Source organism: Cottoperca gobio, chromosome 3 (genome assembly GCF_900634415.1).
Source record: "Cottoperca gobio chromosome 3, fCotGob3.1, whole genome shotgun sequence".
Classification (NCBI taxonomy): domain Eukaryota; kingdom Metazoa; phylum Chordata; class Actinopteri; order Perciformes; family Bovichtidae; genus Cottoperca; species Cottoperca gobio.
In genome coordinates, this window is record NC_041357.1 from 277,501 (window position 1) to 302,500 (window position 25,000).

General features: G+C 41.8%; 1 protein-coding gene across 4 annotated transcripts in view; it reads left to right on the top strand.

Annotated features, from left to right (window-relative positions):
- cemip (cell migration inducing hyaluronidase 1) overlaps nt 1–25,000 on the top strand; it is a 177,176-nt gene that overhangs the window by 88,263 nt on the left and 63,913 nt on the right. For all 4 annotated transcript variants that reach the window (XM_029457806.1, XM_029457817.1, XM_029457798.1 and 1 more), the window contains exons 2-6: nt 1,472–1,635; nt 9,898–10,035; nt 11,651–11,789; nt 12,806–13,042; nt 21,030–21,209. In XM_029457806.1, the coding sequence (XP_029313666.1) occupies nt 1,581–1,635; nt 9,898–10,035; nt 11,651–11,789; nt 12,806–13,042; nt 21,030–21,209 (749 nt within the window). In that variant the 5' untranslated portion in view covers nt 1,472–1,580. The remainder of the gene's footprint in view (nt 1–1,471; nt 1,636–9,897; nt 10,036–11,650; nt 11,790–12,805; nt 13,043–21,029; nt 21,210–25,000) is intronic.

The following is a 25,000-nucleotide window of genomic DNA, read 5'->3' on the forward strand; positions in this document are numbered from 1 at the left end:
ATAAGCTAATTAAATCTAATCAAAGCCAGCATTAGGATGCTGCACAGTTTACAGCGATTCAGCCAATTCTCTGGAGGCCATGCAATGGCAGGAGCTTCTTGACAAGACAGAACTACATTTTAAGTAATTAATCTGTAGTAAACATTGTACAGTCGATAAAATTAGCAATTAAAAATGCTTAATATCATGGCACGAGTTGCAAACTATATTTTTGTAGCTGTGGTCAGCGAGAACCTGCAGTCACAGCTACCAACTTGGCAGTGAGACTTTGTATAGTGTGTTTTTAAAAGCCGATATTCCCAGAGCAGGACAGAGAGCATGTGTGGCATGTGTTGTATTTGGTAAATTGCAGGTGGGCAAACATTTGTGCCAGTTGTTTATCTATCCAAAAATCTGTGTAAAAGTGTGTACAAATTAGCACATGATATGTTTGACAACTTCTAGTGGTTGTTTTGAGCCGCATGGAAAAGCTTCATCCATGTCGTGCTTGACTGCAGGGCTGTCATCAACACTGACACTGTTTCCATATTCTTCATCCTGTTATCTAACTGCTGTTCACAGTCAGACTCAACTGTTGCTCAAATTGTAGTTAGAACTCTGAGAAAAATATAATTACATTAGAAAGGACATAATCTTAAATGTTAAAACCTAAATATGAAAGTGTAATCCACGCATGAGTGCATAAAGGTACACATCTAGAATAAGGTTGACCTATTACTGTACATGGCAAAGACACACTATGGAAATAAGCATTACCTGTGCTGAACAGTGCCTCTCCAGTGTGCTATGAGAGACCAGAAGAGCAAAATATTTAATACAAAAAGGCTGCTAGGCTTGGTTGAGAGCAAAAACTGTAATTAGCAAGCCTGGTTATAAGTCAGAGACAATAGAACAACCTTTGTAGACCACACTTGCACACAGCACAGTGCTGAGGCAGAGTATAGCACAGGTTTACACCACCACTATGAGCTTGATCACAAGAAAAGGACTTTAGAAAAACAAGGACCATATTCCTCCATTATATAGTCTACCTGCCAAGATCGTGGTATCATTTTAAAGTGGTGGTGTACAGTTCTGGAAACTCTGAGATTACCTTTATGTCCAGATTGAGTACAGATCGAATTATATAGTCATCAGTGGTTAAAAGCCACTGACATTCAAAGTTTAAAATAACTGAACGAGTAGTAAAATCAGAACAGGACTAAAGGTCACACTGCTACAAGGTTTGGCATATGTGTCTTCAAGTGTCAAGACAAGCTTCAAGTGTCTCTGCTGTCTCCATACATACAGTAGAAGAATCTGTCATAATGTCTTTGGAGATAAAACTAAAACTAACTATTAAAGCTGGTGTTCTTAAAGACTCCACTGTGTGACATGGCTGTCCAGACATGTAACTGTAACCCTGCCACCAGGGAGTCACCTATTGCTACATATCTTGCTGAGTCTTCTGCATTTCAATGTGATGTTCCAGGTGCTTCCCACTGTGAACTCGGCACACCCACTGTGAAACCCCCTCTGACGCCCACTGAGAGGTCTGAAACAACCTTTGAAGGCCTCAGGTCAACTGCGGGCTGAGAGAGATGGAGACATGTGCCATGCTTGTGGCAGCTCTGCTGCTCCCCAGCATCCAAGCAGGTGAGTTCAGGACATCTTTCTCTCTCACCCCATAAAACACTGTAATATCAAACTGATTCACACATTGCTGGGTTACTGTAGCATAAGATAGAAAGCAAGAGATAAATCTTAGCTAAATATCCATATTTCATAATGTTAGGCCTCAAATGAAGTGAAAAGAATGCAATACATTTAAACACAACTCAGAGTAGGTACTAAACAACTGAATGATTCAATTTGCAGTCTTGATCAAGTGTGTGTGTGTGTGTGTGTGTGTGTGTGTGTGTGTGTGTGTGTGTGTGTGTGTGTGTGTGTGTGTGCGTGTTTGCTCTCATCAGTGTAAGAGTTGCAGCAGGCAGTGTACACCTTCCAATCACCAAGCAACAGACAGAAAAAGTTAAAGACCAGCTGGTGAACAAAGTGGAGCATTTAGCAGCTGAAGAGCGACATATTTTTTCTCAGGAGTTGGTAGAGACTAAAAACAGTATAATTGTAACAATATTTGATTTACATTCATCAGGTAAAAACACAAAAAATAATGTTAATGTTTCCTAAAACAACTGCACAAGATGTCAGTGTCATGTTTACAGCTTATTGCTTCAGATAAGGAAACACTCCCTCCAAAAACACTTTAGCAGGGAAAAAAACCTAAGGAAAAGTAACCGAGGAGGGATCCCTCTCCCAGGACAGTCAGACATGATGTTATGTGTACAGAATAACCAACATAATAACATTACAGTATAGACAATCCAAAAGTCAAAAATTATACAGAAAACATGCACATATATGAAGAAAAAGAAAATAATGCATGCCTCTCTAAAGGATTATGCTGTCATTATCCTATATTTTTTCTCATTGTCAACAAATCACATGAAAAGCCCAAACCACCAATAAGTTAGTCTCTTAATACTGTCTGACTTTCTGGATCCCACTCAGACTTAAGCCCATTGGTTTCTTTTGAAGACAAATATTTAAAAATGGCTTACCAATTTATACTTTAATTTTAAACATTAAACATTTTCAAAAACAGCTGGACACTTTTTTTTTTAGCAAATGTTACTCAAAATGCAACAGGGTGGCCCATCTTTTTAGTAGCTTTCGGACAATAACGGAGCTCTGTGGCAGAGAGGAATAAGATTAATTAGGTTTGGTTATACACCATACTTATAGTAGGATCAATTCATTGTATGTATGGTCTTTTTGTGTGATGTGTTGACATGAAGAAAATTATATACAGTACCAGTCAAAAGTTTGGACATATTTTGGTGATATTTTGCCTGTATGTCTATCCATTACTTATATTTTATTCATCTTCTGTGTATACCTAACTACTTACTTAAGTAAAATTATACTTGATTTTTTAGGGTTGCGTTATTTCACCAATAACATTTTCAAAAATAATTATATATTTAGTCCTGAAAAAAAGAAAAATATAGAATCTCACCAGATTTATTCAGAAAGCACAGGACATGAGATGTACAGAGGAGATCTGTATGCCGGAGCAGAAAAGAAATGAACGCAGTATAATTTCAGATGGACTGAGTCTTGTGGCACAGAAGAGTAAAATATATCAGGCTTTGGATACACACACAATACTTTGAAACTTACTTTTTATTGATAACAATAAACAGACACAACAATGCCAGTACTATCCTTTAATAGGGTGTGTGTAGTCTGACCTACAGTGTGACTCAATGTTCTCCATTAAGATAATCACTACCACTAGCCGACTACTACACTTCTTTCTGCTTTCCAGTCTCTGTTGCCTGTATCACTTCAGTCAAAAAAATGCAGTGAAGTACACCCGAATGTAGCGCCTTTAGCATCTGCTCCATATGTAAACACCAGCAGCTGTCAAGAGCTATGATGGATTAGTCCCCGTGACCCTGAATGCAGCACAACGTGATGTTGATACCAAAGAGTACTTTTAGGTACCTAAAGTACAGTATGATCATGAGTATGATATACTGATGATATACAAACTAGTAAAACTAGCCTTTTCCAGAACCCTTGGCTGCATTTCATGACCTCATCAAGGGGAATACTGTGTAGCTGTAAGCAAATCTTTGTAATTACAATCACAACAGCATCTCAATCTGAGACGGCTTGGCTTTTTATTCAAGGGTTTAGGCGGCTGCATCTCAAGGAGAAGTTCAGGGGGGGATGCAGTGACATGATAAAGAACATAAGTGGAAGTAATAAAATGAGACATTTTCATATGAATGAATGGGCATTTTGGTCCTCTCTGGCCAACTGTTATGAAACACCAGTGACTTTTACCTCTTCAAATAAATTGATTTACATGCCTCTTTATTTAGGAAATTGACTCACTGTTTCTGCTCATAAAATCTTCATCATCAGATTATTTCAATTATGCATTGTCACTACATTTATTACAACCTTGTTTTGTTTTTTTTCGATCCTGAAAATTTGACATTTTAACTTTTTGGCATCATTGGGCAAAGATTCCATTATAACCTTTCAGCATATTGTAATTCAAGTGGTGGGTAGCAGGCAGTTTTCTGGAAAAGGCCGAAATTTGAAAATACATCATCCTGCAGCTCTTCTCTCTCAGTCTTTAGTCCCTAACCCCCAGACGAGAACAGGCATATGCATGTGCTTTATTTTCAAACATCAATTCTATTAAATAGACTGCATTTATTGCGGGTGAACTGGGAACATCTGGAGGAAGCCCCTGTCCTGGGGATCTTTAACTCACACCTCCGGCGGAGCTTTTCAGCTATCCCTGTGGAGGTTGGGGGCATTGAACCTGAGTGGGCAATGTTCAAAACCTCTATTGCTGAAGCTGCGGTGATGAGCTGTGGTCTCAAGGTCTTAGGTGCCTCAAGGGGCGGTAACCCTCGAACACCGTGGTGGACCCCGGTGGTCAGGGAAGCCGTCCGACTGAAGAAGGAGTCCTTCCGGGTTATGTTATCCGGGAGGACTCCGGAAACAGTTGCAGGGTATCGAAGGACTAGAAGGGCGGCAGCTTCTGCCGTGTCAGAGGCAAAGCAGCGGGTGTGGGAGAAGTTCGGAGAAGCTATGGAGAAGGACTTTCGGTCGGCACCAAGGTGCTTCTGGAAAACTATCCGGCACCTCAGGAGGGGGAAGCGAGGAACCATCCAAGCTGTGTACAGCAAGGGTGGGACCCTGCTGACTTCAACTGAGAAGGTTATCGGCCGCTGGAAGGAGCACTTTGAGGAACTCCTGAATCCGACTAACACGCCATCTATGGTAGAGGCAGAGCTGGAAGCTAATGGGCGATCATCGTCAATTTCCCTGATGGAAGTCACTGAGGTAGTCAAACAACTCCACAGTGGCAAAGCCGGAGGGGTTGATGAGATCCGTCCAGAAATGCTGAAGGCTTTGGGTGTTGAGGGGCTGTCTTGGTTGACACGCCTCGTCAACATTGCGTGGAAGTCTGGGACAGTGCCTTGGGGTTGGCAGACCGGGGTGGTGGTTCCCCTATTTAAAAAGGGGGACCAGAGAGTGTGTGCCAACTACAGGGGTATCACACTTCTCAGCCTCCCTGGTAAAGTCTACTCCAAGGTACTGGAAAGGAGGGTTCGGCCAGTAGTCGAACCTCTGATTGAAGAGGAACAATGCGGATTCCGTCCTGGTCGTGGAACAACAGACCAACTCTTTACTCTTGCAAGGATCCTGGAGGGGGCCTGGGAGTACGCCCATCCGGTCTACATGTGTTTTGTGGATCTGGAGAAGGCGTATGACCGGGTCCCCCGGGTGATACTGTGGGAGGTGCTGCGGGAGTATGGGGTGAGGGGGTCACTTTTGAGGGCCATCCAATCCCTGTACGCCCAAAGCGAGAGTTGTGTCCGGATACTCGGCAGTAAGTCGGACTCGTTTCCCGTGAATGTTGGCCTCCGACAGGGCTGCGCTTTATCACCAATCCTGTTCGTGATTTTCATGGATAGGATATCGAGGTGTAGTCGTGGAGGAGAGGGATTGCAGTTCGGTGACCTGAGGATCTCATCGCTGCTCTTTGCAGATGATGTGGTCCTTATGGCATCATCGGTCTGTGACCTTCAACAGTCACTGGATCGGTTCGCAGCCGAGTGTGCAGCGGTTGGGATGAGGATCAGCACCTCCAAATCTGAGGCCATGGCTCTCAGCAGGAAACCGGTGGATTGCCTACTCCGGGTAGGGAATGAGCCATTACCCCAAGTGAAGGAGTTCAAGTACCTCGGGGTCTTGTTCGCGAGTGAGGGGACAATGGAGCGAGAAATTGGCCGGAGAATCGGAGCAGCGGGGGCGGTATTACAGTCACTTTACCGCACCGTTGTGACGAAAAGAGAGCTGAGCCAGAAGGCAAAGCTCTCATTATACCGGTCGATCTTCGTTCCTACCCTCACCTATGGTCATGAAGGCTGGGTCATGACCGAAAGAACGAGATCACGGGTACAAGAGGCCGAAATGGGTTTTCTCAGACGGGTGGCTGGCGTCTCCCTTAGAGATAGGGTGAGAAGCTCAGCCATCCGTGAGAGACTCGGAGTAGAGCCGCTGCACCTTTACGTTGAAAGGAGCCAGTTGAGGTGGTTCGGGCATCTAGTAAGGATGCCACCTGGGCGCCTCCCTAGGGAGGCGCCCAGGTGGCATCCTTACTAGACACTACACACACTCACACTCCGTCTGTAAACAAAAGAAGAGGGCTAGCACTTCCTTATCAAGTTGACACTCATTAGATATTGAAGGTTGTCGACAAGGCATGGAAGCTCCTATTGGCTCAAATTAAATGTCAATCGAAAGGTCAGAGTTCAGCATCCGGTTAGCAAATGTCACAATAGCACTAATAGCTTGATAAATTCCGTTTTTACCGAGTATCATCATGAAAATAAACGCATCGATCAGCTAATTTCAAATATTGCAACAGCTTTTCATGGCTTTTATCTATGTGACGATGTTCAAAATGGATATATTTTTACTGTTAACGATCTATAGGACCTCCGCAATGACACAGGAAGTGTTTTTTTTTTATTATTTACTGATTAAGGATTATGATGATCAAATCAAATCATTTATTTATTTGTATATCCCAATATCACAAATTATACATTTGTCTACGTGTGCTTTTCAGACTGTACAGGTTACGACACCCTCTGTCCTTAGACCCTCGCATCGCACAAGCAAAAACTTCCTAAAAGAAACCCCATAATTAAAGGGGGAAAAATGTAAGAAACCTCAGGGAGAGCAACTGAGGAGGGATCCCTCTCCCAGGACGGACAGACGTGCAATAGATGTCGTGTGTACAGGATAAACAACATAGTACAAATACAACATTTGACAGAAAATGAGTTAGTAACATACATTTACATAAATGCATACAGATAGAGAGGGAGAAGAAGAGAGAGAGGAAGGAGAGAGCAAGAGAAAGATAAGAGCAGGTTCCAAGCACTACGGAGGTGTCCCCCGGCAGTCTAAGCCTATAGCAGCGTAACTAGGGGCTGATCCAGGGCAAACCTGAGGCAGCCCTAACTATAAGCTTTATCTTAAATGTGGAGAGTGTGTCTGCCTCCCGAACACAAACTGGAAGCTGGTTCCACTGGAGAGGAGCTTGATAGCTGAAGGCTCTGGCTCCCATTGTACTCTTAGAGACTCTAGGAACTACAAGTAACCCTGCAGTCTGGGAGCGCAATGCTCTAGTTGGTTTATAAGGTACTATGAGATCTTTAAGATATGCTGGAGCCTGACCATTAATTGCTTTGTAAGTCAGGAGAAGGATCTTGAATTATATTCTGTATTTTACCGGGAGCCAGTGCAGAGCAGCCAATACAGGAGTAATATGATCCCGTTTCCTTGTTCTTGTCAATACACGTGCCGCTGCATTTTGGATCAACTGAAGAGTCTTAAGCGACTTTTTGGGACAACCTGATAACAATGAGTTGCAGTAATCCAGCTTTGAAGTAACAAATGCATGGACTAGTTTTTCTGCATCATTTTGAGACAGGATGTCTTATTTTTGCAATGTTACGTAGATGAAAGAAGGCAGTCCTTGAGATTTGTTTTATCTGGGAGTTAAACGACAGATCCTGATCAAAGATGACCCCAAGATTCCTTACAGTGGTGCTGGAGGCCAAATTAATGCCATCCAGAACTTCTATGTCATTAGAAAATGCGTTTCAGAGGCGTTTAGGGCCAAGTATAATAACTTCAGTTTTGTCTGTGTTTAACATCAAGAAGTTGCTAGACATCCAAGTTTTTATGTCCTTAAGGCATGCTTGAAGTTTAGACAATTGATTGGTTTCATCTGGTTTAATTGATAGATATAATTGGGTATCATCCGCATAGCAATGAAAGTTTATAGAGTGGTTCCTTATAATGTTGCCCTAAGGAAGCATATATAAGGTGAATAGAATCGGTCCAAGTACAGAACCCTGCGGAACTCCAAGATTGACTTTGGATGTCATGGAGGATTTATCGTTAACACATACAAATTGAGATCGCTCAGATAAATAGGACTTGAACCAGCTTAGTGCGGTTCCGTTTTTGCCAACACAATGTTCCAGTCTCTGCAGTAGAATGTCATGATCAACAGTGTCGAAAGCAGCACTGATGTCTAACAAGACAAGAACAGAGACAAGTCCTTTGTCTGATGCCAATAGAAGGCCATTGGTAACTTTTACCAGTGCCGTCTCTGTGCTATGATGAACTCTAAATCCAGATTGAAAAAACTCAAATAAACTATTATTATGTAAAATATCACACAACTGTTTTGCAACTGCTTTCTCAAGGATCTTAGCGAGAAAGGGTAGGTTAGATATCGGCCTATAGTTGGCTAAAACCTCTGGATCAAGACTGAGCTTTTTAAGAAGTGGTATTATTACAGTTACTGTAAAGGATTGTGGTACGTAGCCAGATAATAGAGACAGGTCAATCATATTTAATAACGAGGTGTTAATTAAGGGTAAGACTTCTTTAAACAGTTTAGTTGGAATCAGATCTAAAAGACAGGTTGATGGCTTCGACGACGAGATTGTTGAAGTTATTTGGTTAAGGTCAATTGGAGTAAAACACTCTAGTTATATTTCAGGAGTTACAGATGTTACTGAGGTAGGTTTGAGGTTCCGAAGTTTGAAGTTAAGTCATTACCAATTGAAGGCCAGGAGGAGATGAATTTTGTCTCTAATAATTATAATTTTATCAATAAAGAAGGTACTAATAAAGTCGTCACTGCTGAGCGATATAGGAATAGAAGGCTCTGTAGAGCTGTGGCTCTCTGTCAGCCTGGCGACAGTGCTGAAAAGAAACCTGGGGTTGTTCTTATTTTCTTCTATTGATGAAGAGTAATAAGATGCTCTGGCATTACGGAGAGCCTTCTTATACGTTTTAAGATGATCTAACCAGACTAAATGAGATTCTTCGAGTTTAGTGGAACGCCATTTCCTTTCAAGATTTCTCGACTTTTGTTTCAATTTGTAAATTAAGCCATGGTGCTTTCTTTTTCAGTTTTATGATCTTCTTTAGAGGAGCGACAGAGTCGAGTGTTATTCGCAGTGAGGTTGCAGTTATTAAAGTTATTAAAAAATGGTCTGATAAAAGAGGATTATGTGGACAGACTGATACACTTTCAATTTCAACACCATATGCCAGAACAAGGTCCAGAGTGTGGTTTAAACAGTGAGTTGTTTCATGTACATTCTGACTGAACCCAATTGAATCTAATAATGAGATAAATGCAGTATTAAGGCTGTCACTATCAACATCCACATGAATATTAAAGTCACCTACAATAATTACGTTATCTGTTTTAAGGACTAAACTTGATAAAACTTGGCACACAGTAACAAATGAAATTGGCTTTATTATTTTCCATGTTAGGTTTGAGAGTGTAAGAACAAGGCTTTTAAAAGAGTTATAGTTTACTTTAGGTTTAGGATTGATTAATAGGTTTGAGTCGAATATGGCTGAAACTCCACCTCCTCGGCTTGTACCTCGAGGAACGTGAGTATTATTATGACCAGGCGGAGTGGATTCATTGAGACTGACATATTCTTCTTGACTCAGCCAGGTTTCAGTAACCAGCAACTATAGCTGTAAAATGTATATTCTGCAGTAGAAAGTACATTATTAAGTATTATTCTATCCCTTACATTAGAAGTATAAAGTTGCATTAAATGGAAATACTAAAGTAGTGGTAGTAGTAGTAGTAGTAGTAGTAGTAGTAGTAGTAGTAATAATCTTGATTTTAGAAATGTACTTGGTTTTCTTTCATCACTGATGAATTCATCTTTAGAAGTTAAATGTTTGTGTATTTTCTGTCTCCTGCAGTGTGTCCAGATAAGGAGCCAGGTCTGCAGCCATGGATGCCGGGACACAGTGAGGACCACCGTGTTACAATTGGTTATGGCAGGAAAGTCCTGCTCACAACTTCAGCTACGGTCCACTCCATTGAAATTCTCAGTGGAGGTAAGCTAGAAAAATCCATCTTGTGTTCATCTTTCCTTGAAGTCACAGTGAAATGTTATTGAGAGTTTCTTTATCTTATGTCATACTACTGAAACAGAATATGAGTATTGAGTATGGTTATGGGAGGATTTAAATAAAATCCTTAAAATGTTATTTGGTTACTTACATGTGGGTTGATATGGAGTGGTAGAGAGATACGGCACTGTAGAGAACCTCACTCCCATTGTTATCTCACTGTGTCTTTAACTATTCAGCCGAGCATTAAGTGAAGGCAGAGCACTGAAGTCACACTCACATCAGCTGTTTTATTCATGCTTAGTATCATTGGCTCATTGATGCATCATCTGTTTGTAACATCCACACTACTCATCCATGTGAACCAGGCTGCCTTTACAGTCAGTTCACACTGTTGCTTTGTTGACATCTTCCTCACCAAAGATTCACGGGGGTCTTGAGGCCTTCTCGATTTTAAGGGACGGAAGAAAACGTAAAAAAAAATAGTCCTTGTCTTTAACCGTTCGCTATAGATGATCAATGTCTGGACTCTGGCTGCCTCTGATTGAATTCTATTTCAAAATCAAAAGATTTCAATGAATGAAATTCAATTTTGTTGAAAACTGGTAACTGGATGTAGCTGTTCGGCCAGCTACATCTGGTGTGTGTATGTGTGTGTATGTGTGTGTGTGTGTGTGTGTGTGTGTGTGTATATGTGTGTACGTGTGTGTGTGTGTGTGTGTGTGTGTGTGTGTGTGTTACGGCCACGCCCTTATTTATCTGCGGGGGATTACTTTGGGGATGCATGCACCTTGTGTCCCTGTTTAGGTATGCAGATTTGGATGTGTGACCGCCGCCCGCTTGATTGGCTGCGGCGACACCTCCTCCTCCCACCTTGATGAAGACCGGCTGTGATTGGTGTGCACCTGTTCCGGCTCTCCAATCCGAGGGGCACTGGAGAGACCAGTGGATACAAATGCCAGGCCAGCTCGACAGTTGGGGCTGCTGGTGTTGTTAGCCGCATGCCTTGTACTTGTGTGTGTGGATACTAGAGTATTGTATATTGTTGGTTGAAATTCTGTGTTCTGTATCCTAGGTGTTGGAACTAGATTTACCTTTGGCGTCAATTGATTAGAAGTTTGCAGCGTTTTCTGTTAGGCACGTTAGGGTGCTCCGGCGCTGTTTTATGTGTTCTTTTGTTGTCAAGTTTTCACCAAGCTTGTTTTGTTAGTTTGGCTTTTATGCCTTATTTGCTCTTATGTTAAGAGCCCTCCTTTTGGTCTTTGTGGTGTCGTTAAAAGCAATTGTTTGTCCAAAGTTGTCCACCATATTTAATAAATATATCTTATTTTGCCATCAGCATCTGGTGTATGTTACTCCCTTTTTCCTCGCCGAGCCGGGGTCGTAACAGTGTGTGTGTGTGTGTGTGTGTGTGTGTGTGTGTGTGTGTGTGTGTGTGTGTGTGTGTGTGTGTGTGTGTGTGTGTGTGTGTGTATGTGTGTACGTGTGTACATGTGTGTGGGGACAGCCTGAGCCCAGGGCCTTAAATTGTAGGAAGACAAGTCTGATGCCCTGCCAGGAGGCTTCATCACCCCCGCCTCCATCTCTCGCTCCTTTTTAGGAAAGCTGGTGATTGCTGACAACAACCGGGCCATACTGCTTCGAACTAAGCACATACTGATTGGGAACAAAGGGGAGCTGCACATTGGAAGCCGAGACTGTCCTTATAAAGGCAACCTCACCATCTCCCTTTTTGGAAGGTACAGCTGTATGAAAACATATGTTTGGCAAATAAATTACATTAATTAACATATTAACATAGGTTATAATCAGGTGAACTATTTAAATCAACCATATCAGTGTCTGATATTCTGAACCTATAGTGGCATGTCATGGTCCTTCTCTGATATGATCAATATAATGTAGTTTGATTCATCACATCTTTGTTGTAAAACAGATTGATATTGAGTTGGATGTTGATCGGACAGTTAACACTAAAGTGTAGGCCTGGCACTGTGTTATAATTTCCTAATAAAAATGTTTAGAATGCAGACATTCATGTTCCTCAGAAGTTAAAACCTACTGACTTTGGTGATCCCTTAGCTTTCCTCTAGCACCATCATCAGCTTAATAAAAAAAAAGAATTATTTCCAAATACCTGACAAACTAATAGCATCCCCTCAGCATTAGCTGTACTTTGGGTAAAGTGATAATTAGGTAATGTTAGCATGCTAACATGCTAACTTAAACATATTATACCTACTAAATATCAGCATGTTAACATAGTCATTGTGAGCAAGTTAGCATGCTAATATTAGCTTTTAGCTCAACGCACCGCTGTTTTATTCCAAGTATTGTTGTCTTTGAGTCTTGTAAAGGTTTATGTCTTCAGTAGAAGTGCTGCAGGGCTGAGTGCCACAGACATGGTACAGAAGTCAAAATGTTTTGAGAGTGTGACTAACACATATTTGGTTATGATCTTTTCATTCAATTTGTGGACAGTCCCGCCGTTTGAGTCCACGACCTTTATCATATGTCTACACCTATTCCCCTCTGTTTTTCATGTCACTCTTGACTGCAACTACCACATGAAGGCAAAATTCCTTCAAACCATTTAATAAACAAATCCTCTAAAACATCTGAAATATGGTGACGTGTGATATCCCTATTAGTGTCATGAACGTGAACACTGAAGCATACTTCCTTGCCTCTGTCATGTGTAAAAAGACATATAGGCTGTAATAAAATGTTTATAATTCTCCAACACTGTTCTTAGATTGGATGACAGTGATAAGGAACACTACTACTTTGGGAGGAAGTACATTGGCGTTGGGACAGGAGGGACACTAGAGATCTACGGAGAAAAGAAGCTGTCATGGACATTGCTCAACAAGACTCTCCACCCCGGAGAGAGCAACCAAAACAACTATCTCTTCCAGAGAAGCTGGGGGAGCAGAGGCATCATTATCCACGTCATCGACCCCAAAAACGGAGAGGTGTTGCACGATGACAGGTACGGGTCCCCTCGAAGCAAAGGCTGCGTCTTGGCTGCTGATCAACCATGAGATTCTTAGTTAGAGCAGAAATTATGTGGTGGCTGACATCTCATAAACTGTCTAACCACAGGTTTGAAATGAAGGAGACACATATTCCTCTAATGACTCATGCAGGGATATTAAATGTAGAAAATGATGTCATCCTTAAAATTATTTCATGATTAATTATCCATCACATTTTTTTATTCCAAATGGAGGTCAGATACAATCATATACAGCTTAATGGTGACAGCTGTAAAATGCACTTAATAAATGGTTATTACAAAGCAGTTAATCTGCAGACAACTGCAGTGAGAGATTAGAGAACAATTAAATAATAATTGGATAGACAGAAAATATTGCTTTGAAGTGGGATCATGTTTTTCTAATGGATGTCATTGGTTGTTCTACTTTATATTTGATCTTTGTGTTTTGCTCTTGTTATTTTTGCTTCCATATTTCATGAAGGTACACTCCCTGATTTTTTCCTTTACATTAAATATTTGTTTCAGTGAAAAAAATAATAAGATATTTGGAGCATTTCTGATGTATCTCCAAATACCCTTTTTATTTTATTTGGAGATACATCAGAAATAGTCCTTAAGCCTCGAAGCTTCTGATTGGGTGGGCTAGGCTGTGTGTTTCATTGCCTTTCCAAGCTGTATACAACAGACCTTCAGCTGGTCGCGGGCAGCATACAATCATGTAGGAAATGTACACGGCAAGGGCCAGCGAGCTGTGCTTGTATCCAACTGTATATTTTGTCAGTTCATTCCATTAAAAAGTGTGTGACAGGGATCCTACAGTAATCAGCCCACCGTCTCTACCTGTCATTATTCATAACATGCGGTCGATTTGCATTGCAATAATAATGCTATAATAAGTTATTTCTTAATTTGATTTTTGTGACACAAAATATACAGTATACAGATCAGAAGTATTTAAGTGCTGCATGAGCTTCTGCCATTCATTGGAATTTGATTTCCCTATATGACTCCTGATGATGCAGGATGACGATCGCCAAAACTGTCCAATCAACCGATTACCTGTCAGTCTGTATAACTTCATGTTTACTCCTCTTGGTTTGTTTGTAAAATGTCAGTGTCAACAGGAACCGGAGCAGAACTAAAATGCAACAATGTATAAGTCTTAACCTTGGTGCAGACCAAATGAACAAAACTACAGGTGTGAAAGCCCCCTTAGGTAAATGAGTATGTGCAGGTGCCCATTCTATGACTATAGTTCCTTCATTTTTAAACATGATAATATTAATTTGAGTAATTGTCAAAGCACTTTTGCATTGTTGCAGTACCTGCAGTAGTTTTTTATATGCATTTCACAGTTTTTATGCTAGCACGTTAGTTAGTGTGCAGTTGCTATGATGGAATGTAGAATTGTTAAATGTTTGTTTTGTTTAATTTGATTTGTTAGGGTGGTGCACCTCTTAGGTTACAATAGGTCAAAACACATTAGTATAAATATATTTCCATCCATCCATCCATCGTCTACCACTTATCCGGGATCGGTTCGCGGGGGCAGCAGCTCCAGTAAGGAACCCCAATCTTCCCTTCTCCGGGCCACATCCTCCAGCTCCGACTGGGGGATCCTGAGGTTTTCCCAGGCCAGTGAGGAGATATAATCTCTCCACCGAGTCCTGGGACTTCCCCGGGGTCTCCTCCCAGCTGGACGTGCCTGAAGCACCTCCCTAGGGAGGCACCCAGATGGCATCCTTACTAGATGCCCGAACCACCTCAACTGGCTCAACGTAAAGGAGCAGCGGCTCTACTCCGAGTTTCTCACGGATGGCTGAGCTTCTCACCCTATCTCTAAGGGAGACGCCAGCCACCCGTCTGAGAAAACCCATTTCGGCCTCTTGTACCCGTGATCTCGTTCTTTCGATCATGACCCAGCCTTCATGACCATAGGTGACGGTAGGAACGAAGATCGACCGGTATATTGAGAGCTTTGCTCTCGCTCCATCGTCCCCTCACTCGCGAACAAGACCCCGAGGTACTTAAACTCCTTCACTTGGGGTAATGGCTCATTCCCTACCCGGAGTAGGCAATCCACCGGTTTCCTGCTGAGAGCCATGGCCTCAGATTTTGAGGTGCTGATCCTCATCCCAACCGCTTCACACTCGGCTGCGAACCAATCCAGTGACTGTTGAAGGTCACAGACCGATGATGCCATAAGGACCACATCATCTGCAAAGAGCAGCGATGAGATCCTCAGGTCAACGAACTGCAACCCCTCTCCTCCACGACTACGCCTCAATATCCCATCCATGAAAATCACGAACAGGATTGGTGATAAAGCGCAGCCCTGGCGGAGGCCAACATTCACTGGGAACGAGTCCGACTTACTACCGAGTATCGCTTTGGGCGTACAGGGATTGGATGGCCCTCAGAAGTGACACCCTCACCCCATACTCCCGCAGCACCTCCCACAGTATCACCCAGGGGACCCGGTCATAAGCCTTCTCCAAATCCACAAAACACATGTAGACCGGATGGGCGTACTCCCAGGCCCCCTCCAGGATCCTTGCGGGAGTGAAGAGTTGGTCCGTTGTTCCACAACCAGGACGGAATCCGCATTATTCCTCTTCAATCTACCGGCCGAACCCTCCTTTCCAGTACCTTGGAGTAGACTTTACCAGGGTGGATGAGAAGTGTGATACCCCTGTAGTTGGCACACACTCTCTGGTCCCCCTTTTTAAATAGGGGAATCACCACCCCGGTCTGCCAACCCCTAGGCACTGTCCCAGACTTCCTCGCAATGTTGACGAGGCATGTCAACCAAGACAGCTCCTCAACACCCAAAGCCTTCATCATTTCTGGACGGATCTCATCAACCCCTGCGGCTTTGCCACTGTGGAGTTGTTTGACTACCTCAGTGACTTCCATCAGGGAAATTGACGATGATCCCCCATCAGCTTCCAGCTCTGCCTCTACCATAGAGGGCGTGTTAGTCGGATTCAGGAGTTCCTCAAAGTGCTCCTTCCACCGGCCGATAACCTTCTCAGTCAAAGTCAGCAGGGTCCCACCCTTGCTGTACACAGCTTGGATGGTTCCTCGCTTCCCCCTCCTGAGGTGCCGGATAGTTTTCCAGAAGCACCTTGGTGCCGACCGAAAGTCATTCTCCATAGCTTCTCCGAACTTCTCCCACACCCGCTGCTTTAACTCTAATCAAATCAAATTTATTTGTATAGCCCAATATCACAAATTATTTATTTGTCTCAGTGTGCTTTACAGACTGTACAGGTTACGACACCCTCTGTCCTTAGACCCTCGCATCGCACAAGGAAAAACCTAAAAGAAACCCCAAAAATGGAAGAAACCTCAGGGAGAGCAACTGAGGAGGGATCCCTCTCCCAGGACGGACAGACGTGCAATAGATGTCATATGTACAGGATAAACAACACAGTACAAATACAACATTTGACAGAAATTATGTTGTGTTGAAAAAAAGAGAAAGTATGGATGAATCCAGGAAAATGTCAAAAAGGCTTCCCGGTGTCCAGCAGGACCAGGGCAGCAGGCGCAGCCACGATTCTTGATCCTGACGTAAACTTTATCAGTGACAACCTGCCACATGAGAGACAGAAACTCCGGGGATGAGTTAGTAACATACATTTACATAAATGCATACAGATAGAGAGGGAGAAGAAGAGAGGGAGGGGAGGAGAGAGGAAGAGAAGGAAGAGAGCAGGGAGGTGTCCCCCGGCAGTCTAAGCCTATAGCAGCATAACTAGGGGCTGATCCAGGGCAAACCTGAGCTTTATCAAAAAGGAAAGTCTTTAGCCTACTTTTAAATGTGGAGAGTGTGTCTGCCTTCCGAACACAAACTGGAAGCTGGTTCCACTGGAGAGGAGCTTGATAGCTGAAGGCTCTGGCTCCCATTGTACTCTTAGAGACAACTTAGTTTTATGTGGGAGTAAAACAACAGATCTTGATCAAAGATGACCCCAAGATTCCTTACAGTGGTGCTGGAGGCCAAATTAATGCCATCCAGAGCTTCTATGTCATTAGAAAATGCGTTTCGGAGGCGTTTAGGGCCAAGTATAATAACTTCAGTTTTGTCTGTGTTTAACATCAAAAAGTTGCTAGACATCCAAGATTTTATGTCCTTAAGGCATGCTTGAAGTTTAGCCAATTGATTGGTTTCATCTGGTTTAATTGATAGATATAATTGGGTATCATCCGCATAGCAATGAAAGTTTATAGAGTGGTTCCTTATAATATTGTCCAAAGGAAGCAAGGAAGGAAGATTCTATGGTGAATAGAATCGGTCCAAGTACAGAACCCTGCGGAACTCCAAGACTGACTTTGGCTGTCATGGAGGATTTATCGTTAACACATACAAATTGAGATCGCTCAGATAAATAGGACTTGAACCAGCTTAATGTGGTTCCTTTATTGCCAACACAATGTTCCAGTCTCTGTAGTAGAATGTCATGATCAACAGGGTCGAAAGCAGCACTGAGGTCTAACAAGACAAGAACAGAGACAAGTCCTTTGTCTGATGCCAAGGTCATTGGTAACTTTCACCAGTGCCGTCTCTGTGCTATGATGAACTCTAAATCCAGATTGAAAAACCTCAAATAAACTATTATTATGTAAAAAATCACATAACTGTTTTGCAACGGCTTTCTCAAGGATCTTAGCGAGAAAGGGTAGGTTAGATATCAGCCTATAGTTGGCTAAAACCTATGGATCAAGAAGTGATTTTATTACAGCTACTTTAAAGATACGTAGCCAGATAATAGAGACAGGTTGATCATATTTAATAACGAGGTATTAATTAAGGGTAAAACTTCTTTAAACAGTTTAGTTGGAATCGGGTCTAAAAGACAGGTTGATGGCTTAGACGATGAGATTGTTGAAGTTAGTTGGTTAAGGTTGATTGGAGTAAAACAGTCTAGATATATTTCGGGAGTTACAGATGTTTTTAAAATTCTGGAGGTTGAAGCTAAGACATTACCAATTGAGGTCAGGAGGCGATTAATTTTGTCTCTAATAATTATAATTTTATCGTTAAAGAAGCTCATGAAGTCGTCACTACTGAGAGATATAGGAATAGAAGGCTCTGTAGAGCTGTGACTCTCTGTCAGCCTGGCTACAGTGCTGAAAAGAAACCTGGGGTTGTTCTTATTTTCTTCTGGAAGAGTAATAAGCTGCTCTGGCATTACGGAGAGCCTTCTTATACGTTTTAAGATGATCTAACCAGACTAAACGAGATTCTTCCAATTTAGTGGAACGCCATTTAGATTTCTCGACTTTTGTTTTAGTTTGCAGATTTGTAAATTAAGCCATGGTGCTTTCTTTTTCAGTTTTATGATCTTCTTCTTTAGAGGAGCGACAGAGTCGAGTGTTATTCACAGTGAGGTTGCAGCGCTATTAACAAGATGATTAATTTGGGAGGGACTAAAGTTAGCATTGGAGTCCTCCATTATATTGTCCTGGTATTGAATTGAGTGCTGATGGAATCACTTCCTTAAATTTAATCACAGCACTTTCAGATAAACATCGAGCATAGGATATTTTGCCTACTGGCTTGTAGTCCAGTAACAGGACTTCAAAACTTATTAAAAAATGGTCTGATAAAAGAGGATTATGTGGACACACTGATAAACTTTCAATTTCAACACCATATCCCAGAACAATGTCCAGAGTGTGGTTTAAACAGTGAGTTGGTTCATGTACATTCTGAATCAATTGAATCTAATATTGAGATAAATGCATTATTAAGGCTGTCACTATCAACATCCACATGAATATTAAAGTCACCTACAATAATTACTTTATCTGTTTTAAGGACTAAACTTGATAAAAAATTCTGAGAATTCAGATAGAAATTCAGAATACGGACCAGGAGGGCGGTACACAGTAACCAATAAAACTGGCTTTATTGTTTTCCATGTTGGGTTTGAGAGCGTAAGAACAAGGCTTTCAAAAGAGTTATAGTTTAGTTTAGGCTTAGGATTGATCAAGAGGTTTGAGTCAAATATGGCCGCAACTCCACCTCCTCGGCCAGTACCTCTAGGAATGTGAGTATTAATATGACCAGGTGGAGTGGATTCATTTAGACTGACATAATCTTCATGTCTCAGCCAGGTTTCAGTGAGACAAAATAAATCAATCTTATTATCTGATATTAAATCATTTACCAATCCAGCTTTCGTTGATAAAGATCTGATGTTTAAGAGCTCACATTTAATTTTTCGATTTAGTTGCACTATTGCAGCGGTGGTGTTTATTTTAATTTGGTTTTCATGTATAACTCCTCTTCTGTTAACCATAGATTTGATTAATTTCAGTGGTCGTGGGGCAGCCACAGTCACTATGGGGATTTGAGTGGGTGACTGCCCGGAAAGAAGCACAGAGAAGTGTGTAAGACTGCAACTCTTTCTCATGGTCTCAACTCTGGGTTGTCATGGATTAGGTCCACTCATAAACTTTGTAATATTATTGGATATGAGATCTGCTCCAGCCAAAGTACGATGGATGCCGTCACTCCTAATCAGACCAGGTTTTCCCCAGAAAGTCCGCCAATTGTCTACGAAGCCCACATCATTATTTGGACACCACCATGAAAGCCAGCGACGGAATGATGACATGCGGCTAAACATGTCATCATTCAAAAGATTTGGTGGAGGACCAGAGAAAACTACGGAGTCCGACATTGTTTTGCCAAATGTACACAGCGAATCCACATTAACTTTAGTACACTCCGATTGACGCAATCGCGTGTCATTACCGCCGACGTGAATAACAATCTTACTGTATTTACGTTTACCCTTAGCCAGCAGTTTCAAATGTGCTTCTATGTCGCCCGCTCTGGCCCCAGGAATGCATGTGACTGTCGTCGCTGGTGTCTCAAAATGAACGTATCTCAAAATTGAGCTACCGATAACCAGAGTTGGCTTCTCAGCTGGTGTGTCACTGAGTGGGGAGAATCTATTAGAAACAGCAAGTGGTGAACCGTGCTTCTGATAACACTTCTTTCGGACAGTCACCCAGTCTCCCGGCTGCTCGGGCCCCGCCGGGGGACAGCTAACAGGAGATACCACTGGTCGGCCCACACCGGCTATAGGGGGCTTGCTAACAGCTACACTTGCTAACCGAGCAGGAGAGAGCAGAAGAGGGAGATGCCATCGCTAGCTGCCGAGCTGCAGCAGCTAATATTAGCAGAGCCGAAAGGAGCGTAAATAATTGAGGATTTAGCGAGAGTCGCTAAGAGAAGGAGGATAAGGAGAGAGTTGTAAGTGCTTAGGAAGTACAAGTATAGGTTTAGATAGATGACAGGAAATTAGCCGATGTGATCAAGAATATAACAACATTAACTGGGTCAAGCTGGAGCTGCCGAAGTATGCTACCAGCAACACAGAAACATTAACAACCGGAAATGACGCGCTTGCCGTAAACATGCCTCCTCTGACACGGCAGAGGCTGCCGCCCTTCCAGTCCGTGGCAAACCCGGCCACCAGGCGCTCGTTGTCGGGCCCTCCCTCTGGGCCTGGCTCCAGACGGGGGCCCCGGGCTTCCTCCAGGCAGGGTCTCTCCTTTCCTTTCCCTTTACACATTACACATTAGTATAAATATATTTATTTTTCTTAAATGTATTTTGTAAATCTTTGTTCTATTGCCTTTAAACATTGATATTCCCTTTTGTATCTAATGTGAAACATGTTCAATTGAAAGATGCCACACAAGAAAAACGTTGTTTTGTTTGCACTATTAAAACTGCAAGTCCTTTTTTCCAGTTTGCTGTCCTTAAGATGTTTACTTACAACACAAAATGAGCATTATATATGTTGGAGGTTAATAGAGTTGTTGATTAATGCATAGGACTGTTTTACATGCAGAGTGGTTTTCAAAATGTCTTTGTTTTAGGATAAATAGAAGAGACAATCGTGATTTTGTTTGTTTCCCCTGTTCCTCTTTTAACCTCCCTTCACTCCCACAGGTTTGACACATATCGTAGTAAGGATGAGAGTCGTCGGCTTGCAAAGTATGTGGACGGTGTGGAGGCAGGGCTCATATTGGCCATGGTGGTTAATGACGAGGGCTCCAACAACTTGGAGGATTTGGCCAAGAAGAGCCTGTCCAGGCTGGGCAGCCGGCACATCAACAGTCTGGGCTTTCGGTGAGCTCTTGAAATATTATTTGAGAAATTAAATGACATCACTTTAAACTTTAAACTGGCAATTTATGATGGAATTGTAATTTTGATTTACTGAAACAAATTCAAAAGTAATGTTCATTATTAAATAATGTTTTTATAATTGTATCAGTATGATAAAAAATTGTTATTTACACCCTGCTGAGTTCTTCCAATTGAAACTCATACAGTAGGTATTCAGCTCACAAGATGTCAGGAAAGAAAATGTTTTTTCTTTCTTTTTTTAAAGTATTGGCTAAAACATTATCTTATTGATTGTCGTGTATTAAAGTTACAACCTCAGGTAAGTCACAGTGTATTGTTTTCTCATTCTAATTCATTCCTGCAGCTTTTTGGGACCTTTTGATACTTCATGATTTTCAATACACTCCTATATACAGGACTGTCTCAGAAAATTAGAATATTGTGATAAAGTTCTTTATTTTCTGTAATGCAATTAAAAAAACAAAAATGTCATACATTCTGGATTCATTACAAATCAACTGAAATATTGCAAGCCTTTTATTATTTTAATATTGCTGATTATGGCATACAGCTTAAGAAAACTCAAATATCCTATCTCTAAATATTAGAATATCAAGAAAAAGTATACTAGTAGGGTGTTCAACGAATCACTTGAATCGTCTAATTAACTCGAAACACCTGCAAGGGTTTCCTGAGCCTTGAAAAACACTCAGCTTGGTTCAGTAAACTAAATCACAAGTATGGGGAAGACTGCTGATCTGACTGCTGTCCAGAGGACCATCATTGACACCCTCCATCAGGAGGGTAAGACACAAAAAGAAATGTCTCAAAGAGCAAGCTGTACAGAGTGCAGTTTCAAAGCACATCCACAAAAAGTCTGTTGGAAGGGGGAAATGTGGCAGGAAACGCTGCACAACCAAGAGAGATGACCGCAGCCTTAACAGCATTGTGAAGAAGAGTCGCTTCCAGAATTTGGGGGAGCTTCAAAGACAGTGGACTGAAGCTGGAGTCCAGGTATCAAAAGCCACTGTTCACAGACGTGTCCGGGAAATGGGCTACAATAGCCGTATTCCCATGGTCAAGCCACTTCTGAACTCAAGACAACGGAAGAAGCGTCTGACTTGGGCTATGGAAAAGAAGCACTGGACAGTTGCAGAGTGGTCCAAAGTCCTCTTTTCAGACGGAAAGCAAGTTTTGTATTTCATTTGGAAGTCAAGGCGCCAGAGTCTGGAGAAAGGCTGGAGAGGAGCAAAATCCAAGTTGCTTGAAATCCAGTGTGAAGTTCCCACAGTCAGCGATGGTTTGGGGAGCCATGTCAGCTGCTGGTGTTGGTCCACTGTGTTTCATCAAGCCCAGAGTAAATGCAGCTGTGTACCAAGAGATTTTAGAGCACTACATGCTTCCGTCTGCTGAAAAGCTCTATGGAGATGAGGAATTCATTTTCCAGCATGATCTGGCACCTGCCCACAGTGCCAAAACCACCAGTAACTGGTGTACTGACCATGGCATTACTGTCCTCGATTGGCCTGCCAATTCCCCTGACCTGAACCCCATAGAGAATATGTGGGGTATTGTGAAGAAGAAGCTGAAAGACACCAGACCCAACAATGCTAATGAGCTAAAGGCCGCTATTGAAGCATCCTGGGCATCCATAACACCTCAGCAATGCCACAGGCTGATTGCCTCCATGCCACGCCGCATTGATGCAGTAATCCGTGCAAAAGGATTCCCAACCAAGTACTGAGTGCATTAATGGACATTTTCAAATGTTTGATTTTGTTTTGCTGTTATAAATCTTTTTTTTTACTTGGTCTGAGGAACTATTCTAATTTTTTGAGATAGGATTTTTGAGTTTTCTTAAGCTGTAAGCCATAATCAGCAATATTAAAATAATAAAAGGCTTGTAATATTTCAGTTGATTTGTAATGAATCCAGAATGCATGACATTTTTGTTTTTTTAATTGCATTACAGAAAATAAAGAACTTTATCACAATTTTCTAATTTTCTGAGACAGTCCTGTACATCTCCTATCTACATCTACTGAATTAAATACAACAACTCTGCCATTAATTCTACATTTGCAAAGTTTATACTCTTGGAAATGTGTACATTCAGTTATATGTATATTATTATTATATATTATTATTGAGGTCACAGTTATTTTTTTATCCTCCATCTTTACATACATGAGGGGGGCAGGAGATTAGAAACACCTCTCAATTAATGCAGTCCGGTACAAAACCATCTTCTTTTTAGCTATGGTTTTCGTCCCCATCAACTACTGATAGAAATATCTGTCTCTGTCACCAGCCAGTCTCACCTCGTCCTCATCTAACTATGTCTGTCTGGTGAGGTGAAAATAAACGAAATGGGAGAACTTTGATCAGCCCTACCTACTAGCCAGATGTAGACATAACAATTAAGTAAGGCCTTGATACACTCACAATGGTGGATATATATATATATATATATACACACATATATATATATATATACACACATATATATATATACATGTCATTTAGTTAACATGTGCAACACACTCGTACTCTCACTTGTTATGGAATGCTGTAGCCGCTAGCCTTAATGATGCGGTATCTTCTGAAAGTGTTTAGGGGAAAAGCTTGGCCTGTCAGTGTGTGTGTGTGTGTGTGTGTGTGTGTGTGTGTGTCAGTATGTCAGGAATGCATGGAAAATGGAAACTGAATCATGCCATAATAACAAAACCCCCTGGAGATTTCTTAAAGTTTCTGACATAAGGGGTATCGGAGTGGATACAAATGTGCAGACTTGTACACTGACACATTCCTTAAACAAGACTCAACTGTGCTCTTTTGTATTTCAGAAAAAAGAATGCAGGACTGTTGGATAGGCAACTTTGCCTAGTAAACCACAAGCTTGTGTGCATGTGTTTTGTTTTGCACAGTGCTATCGAACTATATTGTCAGAGACCTTGTTGTGGGCTGAGAGAAGATGCTGGTGAATGTTAGCAGTGTAGGCTCTGTTGTTAGCCTCCGAGCCAGGCGGTCTTATGAAACTTGATGCTGCTGAAGAGACCACTGCGAACTATGACTGGGTTTCAAAAACGACATGAGGACAAAGCACAAGTTAACATTCCAATTCCCAAATTGCACTTTCCTTCATGGTTGTGGATGCTATAGAGGACAGAGTAAATGGATGGGAGTGATGGTGAGGCGACAGAGGGATTCCTGTCTAATGACTCTTGTCGCCTTCTCTTCACACTGTTGCCAAACAGGCCAACACTGGTTTCATCAGGAGAGAGAGGCTGTGTAATTTGCGGTGCACCCAGTCATTTTAATAAGCTGGGATTTATGAGACAGTGTAGACTCAGTTATGTGATTTGCATTTGTTTACTGCAGCTTTCACATTGGGGCTGGTGGCAGCACAGAGAATAACAGCAACACACCTCAGCAAAAACATCAGGGAACATATACAGATGTGGGATATTATTTTGGTTCCAGCCAAATTTTGTTGGTATCACAAAAGTTAGATGTTGGATTCTATGTCTGCTTTACTTATTTATAATAATACAATAATAATAATTAACGCAACAAAAAAATGTACACAGATTAATTGTCCCCTTGACTCTTTACGTCACCGGCGCGGCCTCGTCAACATGATGGAAGTGGATGAGAAAACGTTACTTGGCCCAGTGAATTAAAAGTTTACATTTAATAAACTCCTGGATGTAACTGTTGATGCTCCATTTTGTGCAATTCCTGCAGAAAATAATTTGAAATTGCACTTTATGTCAAACTATTGGTCTGTG